Source organism: Mesoplodon densirostris, chromosome 10 (assembly GCF_025265405.1).
Source record: "Mesoplodon densirostris isolate mMesDen1 chromosome 10, mMesDen1 primary haplotype, whole genome shotgun sequence".
Lineage (NCBI taxonomy): Eukaryota > Metazoa > Chordata > Mammalia > Artiodactyla > Ziphiidae > Mesoplodon > Mesoplodon densirostris.
This window is the reverse complement of record NC_082670.1, coordinates 70,371,426-70,380,756: the sequence shown is the minus strand read 5'-3', so window position 1 is coordinate 70,380,756 and position 9,331 is coordinate 70,371,426. Positions and strand designations below refer to the sequence as shown.

Sequence of the window (9,331 nt, the reverse complement as noted above, 5' to 3'; positions counted from 1 at the left end):
TTTTCTTCCACTCTCCATTTGCTCCGCCTCCCTCTCACTCATTTCCATCTCTTTCTCCCTTTCCCTCTCTCCTCCCTCCCTCCCTTTCTTCCTCTTCTTGTTCTTCCTCCCTCCCCACCATCTCTCTCTCTGTAAAATATATCCATATCTAGATGTACCTGTGGCTCTCTGTCTCTGGGTTCCTCCATCATTTTGTCTATCTCTGTCTCTCTCACTCTCTTTCTCACTCTTTCTGCCCCTCTGACCCCTTCTCTGCCTGGCTCTGTCTGTTATCTCTGTCTCACTCTGGCTCTCTTCTTGTCCCTGCATCTCTGTTTCTGTCTCTCTCTGTCCCTGGCCTGGCCGCTCTCTGTCTCTCTGCTTTCCCCATCTGTCTCTGTCTATGGGCCATAGCTGACCAGGGCCCCTGCCCTGAACCTGTTTTCTCCTCGCAGCCTGACCACACGATGACCAGGTGGGCTCTGCTGGTGCTGATGGTCCTGGCATTGGGCAGGACTCTGCTTGTCCCAGCAACTCCTATCCCAGGCTTCCAGCTCCTCCCTCAGAACTTTCCCCAGGCCACTCCCCACCCTGTGGCCTCGGAGAGCCCTTCAGCCAGCACCACAGGCCCCTCCACTGCTTGGGGCCACCCCGGCCCTGGCCCCCGCCCTGGCCCCTGCATCACCCTCTCGCTGGATGTCCCCCTTGGCCTCCTGCAGATCTTACTGGAGCAGGCCCGGGCCAGGGCAGTGAGGGAGCAAGCTGCTGCCAATACCCACATCCTGGCCCATGTTGGCCGCCGCTGAGCCTGAGGGAGGGGATCACAATGATGGAGCCAGCGTGGATGGGGAGACCTGCAAGGTAGCGGCAGAGCTGGACGGTACTACATCTGGGCACGGTGCATCAGGACTCCGCCACGTGAGGTCACTGCCATGTGGGGTCATATCAGAGTGCCTCACAGAGTCACAGTGTGTCTGGACAGCCTGGATGTTGCTGTGTCAGGTTGCCAAGTGGAGTCTTGCCACTCCTAGGAGCCCCACAGGCTTACAGTATGTCTGGACAGCTTGGACACTACCACTGAAGGTCACTACCGCATGGAATCTTATCATGTCTGGGTCCCACTTGTGTCCAGTCACAGAGCGTCTGGACACCATCACATGTGGTCACTGTAATGCCACTTTCAGGCACCTCAACACAAGAGACCATCACCGCATCGGAGACCAGCCCACCTAAGACCAGACCCACAGATCTGCCCTGTCCTCCCACAGGTCACCACACAGAGAAATGCTGGCGGAGGGTCACATGCATGAGACAGCACCCACCCCAGATGGATGGGGCCATCAGGGGCATCTCCAGGCACAGTGAGATGGTCGTACGTGGGGGGTCTGTGGCCGTGGCAGCCTTGCCCTGTGTGTGGGGGTGTGTGCACGCATGTGTGGCTGCATCTCTGTGTATCTAACAGCTGTGAGTGCGTGTGAGCAAGGTGAGGCCATGTGAGGGAGCAGGGAGGAACAGGAGCTTGTCCCCCAAACCTACATGAAGCATGCTCAACACATAGCCAGGCACTGTCTTACCCACCCCCCTGCATACCCAGCCTCTGCCCTTGGACACACATGGCTCAGGGGAGAGGGAGCTCAGGCTGCTGGGGCTCTGGTCCAACTGCCCCTCCTTCATCGAATTGTCCTGAGCAAACCTCCTCACCTTTCCAAGCCTGTTTTCTCCTCTGTAAAGCAGAGTGATGCTGCCAAGCTTCTTGTGAGCACTGAGTGATGTAATGTATGTGAAGGTTCTGGCACGCAGAAAGCGCTCAATACATGTAGTGACCGGAGAATGGGACAGACAAGAATCACACAGTCGTGTGCACCCAAGGCAGTGACACACGAGGGCGGAGTCATAGCTGGGTACGCTGCTCCTCTCCCCACTCCCCCCGCCCCAATTTCACTGACCTGTCCCTTGGTGTGCAGGGCGTATGTTTTGCCTAATCTCACAACCCCAACTCCATTGCTCTGCCGGGGATGGGCTGACCTTCTGGAGAGTGTGGTCAGGCTTGCCTGCAGATGGGGCAGGTATTCTGGGTAGTGTAGACAACTCCAGCTGGAGACGAGGGCTGGAGAAAGAGCACTGTCGGAAGTGTGGCTGCCCAGGGCCGGGGGGGCACTGACGGAGATCTCACAGTTGTCAGCAGCCCTGGGGGGCGGGCCCAAGGCGGGGCTGGAGAGGCGGGGCCACCCGGCCTGCTGGCTCTCTCCGGAGCCTGGAGGGCGGGGCTGCCCGACTCCGAGCTGCAGGGGGCGGCGGCCCAGGCCAGTTCGGTTGCAGGATGAACAGAGGCAAGGAAGGAGGCAGCTCCCTGACGGACCCCTGGTCAGGGAGCAGCAGGCAGGGTAGGCACGGGGCAGGGTGGACAGGGTGGGGGGATTGGGAAAAGACCTGGGCAAAGTGGAGGTGGTGCTAGAAGGGGTGTGAGAGTGTTGGGGGTCTCTCCAGGAATAGGGGTGCTCTTAGGGGCATCAGTCGGTCAGGGGCATGGAGGAGGGGGAACACTGGCGCCTTGCCGGGGAGAAGGAGCTGGGCCAAGGGGGAACTATAAATAGCTTCTTCCTCCAGCCCAGGGGGAGGGACAGCCAGCTGGAGCTTCCCAGGGGGCCTTCTGCTCTGCCCTTTGCTGGCCTCCAAGGGGTCATGTTTATCCAGGTCCCCCCTCAGGGGCCATATCCAGAGGCTCATTTGGGAAGTTCTTCATGTGATGTTACTTTAGCCATTAAACCAGCATGTCTAGGGCAACTACTGTGTGCCTTGTGCCGGTCCTGAGCTGCTCTAAGCACCTACTGTGTGCTCTGTCCCAGTCAGGAACCTCTCTGAGCACCTTACTCTGTGCTCTGGCTGGTCCTGAGTCACTCTGAGCACCTACTGTGTGCCCTGCGCCAGGCTGGAATCAGCAAGTGCAGACCAGGGTTCACGGGCTGCTTGGTTACATGGCTCTCTACCCCCAAGTTGGAACCTCACACCCTGTGTGAGCTCTGGACCCAGGGAGACACAGGATGATCCTTGGCCAGAAATGGCCAGAGGAAGCTGGAACTCCTAGGAACTCCCCAACCTCCCAGTGACAGCAGAGGGGAGAGGAGGAGGGAATAAAGGGGAAGGAAGACAGCAGAGAGCAGCAGGCCTCACTGCAGCTGGCCTGTCTCTGCACCAGCCTGGGTGCAGGGCCTGTTAGTGTGTGTGCACCAGTGGCTGTGTGCATACCATGCTTTCGTGCACTGGTGTGTGGGTCTGTGTGGGATGCACTGAGGTCCCTGGGCCCACATGCTGCAAAGGGTGGCTGTCGGTTTGGCCAGGTCTGGCCAGCAGATACGTGGACTGGGAAGAGTTTGAGGATTGAGGACTGAAGACTGAGGACACCCCACAGCTTGTAGTCTGGGAGGAGGTCCAGTGGTCAGTGCAGAGGGCACCACAGGAGCCAGGCCAGGCAGGTTCACGGCGAGGAAAAGCTGAGCAGGATGTGTTCACACACAAGTGCACACTGACACCCTAGCACACCTCCCACCCTTGGGCCAGGAGAGCTGGCTCACTCTGCGATGGCCCCAGGGAGGGAAAGCCATGAGGGCCAGTTATTCTATTGGACATCTATTGGCGCTGAGGGAGCAGAAAGTCAGGAGAGCATTTCAATGGAGGGAACATGCAAGAGTGCAAGTGTGGAGGTAGGATGTGTGGTTACAGTACAAGGTGTGGGAGGTGAGGTTCTGAAGGGCTGGGAGCTGAGCTGAGTCCATCCTGCACTGTGGGCTGGCGGTTCTGTGATGCTGGGCCCTTCTCCCCTTCCTCAGTTTCCTACCTGAGAAGTGGGGCCATGGGAGGGGAGTATCCTCAGAGCAGATGTAGACCCTGGCCTTGGGGAGGGGCTCCAGCCTCCTCCTGCTGTTGACATGTGGCCTCGCACTGGATATAGAGACTTGGGAAGGTATGTCTGAGTCAGCCCAGGGTCAGACTGGGGAAGAGTGGGAGGTACAGAGCCACTGATTTTCCCGGTAAGCCAGACTCAGACTTCTGGAGGTGAGGATGGCTTCCCAGACATGGCCCTGGCCTCCTGCCCTGCCCTGGCTGTCCCCTACCCCCAGCCTTTGACTAACATTCCAAGAGGTTGGAGAGGAGAATGGCAGGCCTGAGAAGGTGCAGGGTGTCTGTGGATGTTAGATGAAGTAGACTTTGCAATGACTGCTGGGGGTTGGACAGGGTGTGGGTATGTGGTGACAAGGTCTCTGAGGCTAGGGTGGCCCCAGGATGGCCTTGGTAGTGGCCAGGAGACAGACAGGAGGGCTGACTTGTCAGGAACAGAATGAGTGGCTTTGGAGAAGTAGGAAGTGGGCGGAAGGTTACTAGGGGCATCCTGCTCATCAGGAGCTGCCTATGGGTGTGCCAGCTGCTGGGCATAAGGTGGGGAAGGAGGTGGACGGTGGACACTGAAGAGGGAGGCTGAAGAAGGAGGAAGTGGTCGACTCTGAGGCAGGGCATTTCCTGGGGAGGCGGCTTGAGCTGCTTCCAGGGAAGGTCTGCGTGGGCTTCTAGCACGTGGACCTCCTTAACCTTCATTTCCTGCGAAGTGGGCAAGACATCTGTTATCAGTCATCTTAAGGGTCCTTGCCAGGCTCTGAAGGGCTGGGCTGTGACTTGGAGGACTGACTCAAGGCAGGGGTGTGGCAAGGAGGGCAGGGGGAGGGGTGCTGCCCCTGTGGAACACTGGGTGGAGACTCTTCTCCATGCCCCAGCCCCTGGATCCTGGCTGGGCACACATTAAGCAGAGAGAACTTGGGGATGCAGTGATGCTGCCAGGGGATGTGGTGGAGGACATCGCTAGAGGGCAGTGTGACCCAGACTCGAGCAGTGTCAGCTAAGGTCGGGGGCAGAAAGTGTACAAAGCTTAAGAGGCTGGGCTGAGGACACAGAGAGGAGGTAGGCCAAGTGTTCCCGAACTCAGGCTCTCTCCCTTGCCCCTTGCCTCCACTGCATTTTTAGAGACAGGAGGAAGATAAATAACATAATAAATGATAACATTAATGTGCTTTAGAATGGATTTCTCAGACATTGACACTTTTTTTTTTTTTTCTTTTTTTTTTTTTTGCGGAACACGGGCCTCTCACTGTTGTGGCCTCTCCCGTTGCGGAGCACAGGCTCCGGCCGCGCAGGCTCAGCGGCCATGGCTCACAGGCCCAGCCGCTCCGCGGCATGTGGGATCTTCCCGGACCGGGGCACGAACCCGTGTCCCCTGCTTCGACAGGCGGACTCTCAACCACTGCGCCACCAGGGAAGCCCAGATATTGACACTTTTAACGCATACCAGAATCTGGTAAGATCCATGAGAGTGTGTATTCCATTTTCCTGATGAAGAGGCAGAGGCTCATTAAAGAAAAAAATGTGTAAACTTATGATTTAAAATTTAATTGGTAAAAATGAAATCCTGGAAGGAGAAGTAAGATACTGTCAGGGTTCGGTGAGTCCCCAGGGAGCTTGGTTACTAGGTACCGCTCACGTGCTCCAGGTGGGCTGGGGTTTAGCCCGAGCTCCCCAGCAGCTAAGGCAAAGAGAGAAACACGATTAGTTTTGAGATTTGCCCTCTGTCCCTGTCCATGAGATAAAGGAGCTTTTTCAGCGTGGTTGAGCAGGTTGCTCCTGTGGGCAGTGGAGAGTCCCGGGACTCGGAGCAGAAGAGAGGGTCGGAGCACAAGGCCGGTGGGGCGCGGCGGAGTTGACAACCGGGCCAGTGATGAGAGTTACGCAGGGGCCGCCAGGCTGGTCCTGACCAACTAAGCTCTGCGCGTCACGCAGGCCTACCCCAACGCATGCAAACCCCTCCTCCTGGGGGCCCTGAGGTCACTCAGAGCGGGAAGCGGGATCTCGGGTGTCCTGGGGGCAAGCCTGGCACGCCCAGGGCGAAGGCGTGGGTGAGGTCTGTGCAAATCATCAGGGTCGCGTTGGGTGTGCTGGGCTCCGGCATCCAGGGCGGGGCCTGCACCACCCAAGCCTGGAAACTGGGAGCTGGGCATGCGCGTCCTCCATCCTGGCATGCAGGGCGGGCCCGCTTGGTCCAAAACGCGCTAGTAGGCGAGCTGAGCATGCGTGGTAGGAGGCCAGGCGCTCTTCAGTTGGGGTGGAGCCTACTCGTTCCGGGGCGGGGCCTGCGTGGAGTTGGACGGGCGTCAACGCGGCTTCAGGAGGGGCGGGGCTGAGGGGCAGAGCTGAGGGGCGGGGCATCGAGTGGCCCGAGGTGGCCGGGCTGCTGGGTTGGAAGCAGCGCAGTCCGACTCATCCTAGCCCCAGGATGGCGTCCCCACGGGAACTGACCCAGAACCCCCTGAAGAAGATCTGGATGCCGTACAGCAATGGGCGGCCTGCTCTACACGCCTGCCAGCGCGGTGGTGAGGCGGGGTCTGCGGGGGAGGGGGAGGGCGGTGCATGGGCATGGGTATTGGTCTTACATGGAGAGGGAGCCGGGAACAGGTGGGGAACCGGGGACAGGTGAGGCAGCCGTGACTGGTGGGAGGGGAACAGGAACAGGTGGGAGGCCTGAGACAGGTGTAGCAGAGCGAGAGGCGGGCACAGGTGTGTGGCGACGTCTCGGCTCGGCGGGAGCTAGGTCTGGCCGCCATCACCTAGGGGAGGGCGCAGGACCCTTCCCACACCACTCTGTCCCCACCGCCTCAGGTCAGGGGAGGACTTGGAGCCTCGGTCCTGCCCTCTCAGCTGGCCAGAGAGCGTGGGCCGGGTGGTCAGGCCGGGGTCTGAGCTGTGTTGGCCCTAGGAGATTCGCTTGGTCTCTCTGAGCCCAGAACTTTCAAAGGCCCAAGGCGGGGAGGAAGGCCCGTCTCTGGGCCTGAAATCGAGTTTTGGGAGGAATTTCAGGGAAGTGCAGATGTGTTCAGGATAGAGACAGTGAGACCGCTTTTTTATATGGGCCTGTCTTTGTGTCCATGGGTGTGTAAGCATCCAGGTGGGGTTGTGGGTGAGTGGTAAAACTGGAGGGTGGAAACATCTAGAACATATGCTGAAATTCAAGGAATCCTTAAGGGGCTTACTTTTCCTGCGGTCCTAGGTGTTAAACCCACTTCATTGATTTTCTGCTTGTCCTTAAATGAGTCTGCAGCTTTTTTATTACCAAGAAAAACAAAGATTTATTTTAGGAGTAACTGAAACGTTGTAATAAATTTGCAACTTGGCAAGGTCCTCAGAGAACATCTAGTCCAGCTTCTGATACAGATTTGGAAATGGAGGTCAGGAGATTGTGTTACGTGCTGGGGTCTCCCTGTACTCCTGACCTCTGCCTGGTCATGATAGGAGAGGAGAGAGTGCTTGGTGCTTGTCTTGCTTTGAGGCTAGCCTGGGGGACTTGGCTTTGACCAGGATGTGAGTCCTAGGGGAGGAGTGTGTGCATCTCTTAGCACACTGTGGAACCTGGTAGGGGTGGCCGTGGCTTTGACCAGACATTCTGGTGGGTCGTGACTCTGACCATAATGTAGGTCCTGGTGGGCTGCTGAAACTGTGACCCTGCTTTTAGCCCGGGGGCCATGGCTTTCCAGTCAGTATTCAGTCCTAAGGGACTATGGCTACACCCTAGCCAGTTTTCCTTCCAGACTTCTGGAGGTGTGTGGAGGGCTAGGCCCCTTTCTCTTGTGCTTCTAGTCAGTCCGTGTTAGAGCTGTATTGTACTAACTAGGGGGTGGCCTCTGTTGTTACATAAAGGAGAAGGAGTGAGAACGTGGACTTTGGAGGCAGGAGCACTCAAGCTGCATCGTGGCTCAGCTGGGTGACCTTGGGTGACCTGATCCTCTAGGTCTCAGGTTCCTTATCTGTGAGACTGAGACAGTCATCATCCTTGCACTATGAAGCTGCTGTGAGCCTCTTTTTTATAAGTTTATATATATATATATATATATATATATATATATTTTTTTTTATGACTGCATTGGGTCTTTGTTGCTGCTCGTGGGCTTTCTCTAGTTGCGGCGAGTGGGGTTTACTCTTTGTTGCGTTGCACGGACTTCTCATTGCGGTGGCTTCTCTTGTTGTGGAGCACAGGCTCTAGGCGTGCGGTCTTCAGTAGTTGCAGCACGCAGGCTCAGTAGTGTGGCACACGGGCTTAGTTGCTCCACGGCATGTGGGATCTTTCTGGCCCAGGGCTCAAACCCATGTCCCCTGCATTGGCACCAGGGAAGTCCTGTGAGCCTCTTGATAAGTGCTTGATAAATGGTAGCAGGTAATTTTGTAATTTATCATCACTGTTGTTTCTTTGCTTCTCCATACCTCAAAGTCAGGGATTGAAGCTCCAAGCCAACCCTCTTTCATGTGACAAAGGAGTTGAGGCCCAATGGGAGGGGACTTGCCCAGGTCTAACTGCCTCTGGGGCAGGCCTGTGTTTCTCCAAGCTCCAGGTATGCAACTAAAATGTGGCTCTGGCCTGAGCAGAGGGGCTTGTGCCATGGCACTGCCTCAGGGTGTTGCAGTGGGTGGGACTGTGAGCTGGCCTGGCACAGGAGGGCTTCCTGGAGGAGGAGGTAGCACCCAAGGGGCTAAAGATGAGACCTGCAAATTGTGTGGGGGTTTGGACCCTAGGCTAGGGTCTCACAGTTCACAGCAAGGAGGGAGTAAGCAGGGAATGAACAAGGAACCAGAACCTCAGGTCCCAAGCCCGTATTCATGCAGTATTTTACCCTCTGCATAGTGGGCTTCTAACTAGATTGGAGGACCACAAGGACAGGTGGGAACCTGAGGGTCAAGGTGGGTGGAAGTTGACTTGATCGCAGGGCTTTATAGAGAAGAGGATGAGGGGCCCTAGTCTGTGCTGTGTGGTGGGTTGTCTTTGGGGTCTAGTCCGAGCTCCTCAGGGCAACAGAGGCTGGTTGGCTGAGGGATGTTCCCTGCCTTCTCCTCCCCCACTCTTCATGAGCAATTCTTCCTCCTTTTGATAGAATTCAGGGCTACACAGAGGGCCTGGAAGCTGTCACCTTTCTGGTCATTGACCTGGAGGAGCTCTGGGGGCAGATGGGGTAGGAGATGGAGAGGGGACTCAGGGAACATGGCAGAATGGACAGTATTTGATAGCTTTTCGTAGCCAAAAGGTGGCAAGACTGCCTGGGTAAGGCCACAACTGGAGTGTGCACAGGACAGTAGGAGAGACAACTTTCTGTCCCCTCTGAACAGGACAGTGATGCCAGTTTGCTTTATTTTATTTTATTTTATTTTTTATTTTTTTTTCTTCTTTTTGCGGTATGCGGGCCTCTCACTGTTGTGGCCCCTCCCGTTGCGGAGCACAGGCTCCGGACGCGCAGGCCCAGCGGCCATGGCTCACGGGCCCAGCCAC

The 9,331-nt window shown here is 56.9% G+C and overlaps 2 protein-coding genes across 6 annotated transcripts in view; both read left to right on the top strand.

Annotated features, from left to right (window-relative positions):
- The first annotated feature begins 409 nt into the window (after window positions 1–409).
- On the top strand, window positions 410–874 carry UCN2 (urocortin 2). Its single transcript, XM_060111256.1, has one exon. The coding sequence runs from the start codon at window positions 447–449 to the stop codon at window positions 783–785; it is 339 nt and encodes a 112-aa protein (XP_059967239.1). The 5' UTR covers window positions 410–446; the 3' UTR covers window positions 786–874.
- Window positions 875–2,255: 1,381 nt separating this feature from the next.
- The window catches only part of PFKFB4 (6-phosphofructo-2-kinase/fructose-2,6-biphosphatase 4), a 40,223-nt gene continuing 33,147 nt past the window's right edge, over window positions 2,256–9,331 (top strand). For 2 of the 5 annotated variants that reach the window (XM_060109233.1, XM_060109231.1), the window contains exon 1: window positions 6,245–6,392. In XM_060109233.1, the coding sequence (XP_059965216.1) occupies window positions 6,296–6,392 (97 nt within the window). In that variant the 5' untranslated portion in view covers window positions 6,245–6,295. Of the gene's footprint in view, window positions 2,364–5,090; window positions 5,324–6,244; window positions 6,393–9,331 lie in introns of those variants that run through there. The other 3 variants (XM_060109230.1, XM_060109232.1, XM_060109234.1) reach the window with 3 other exon arrangements.

Bases quoted from the DNA above. Each gene is read 5' to 3' on its own strand.
- UCN2 (XM_060111256.1), top strand. From the start codon at position 447: ATGACCAGGTGGGCTCTGCTGGTGCTGATGGTCCTGGCATTGGGCAGG.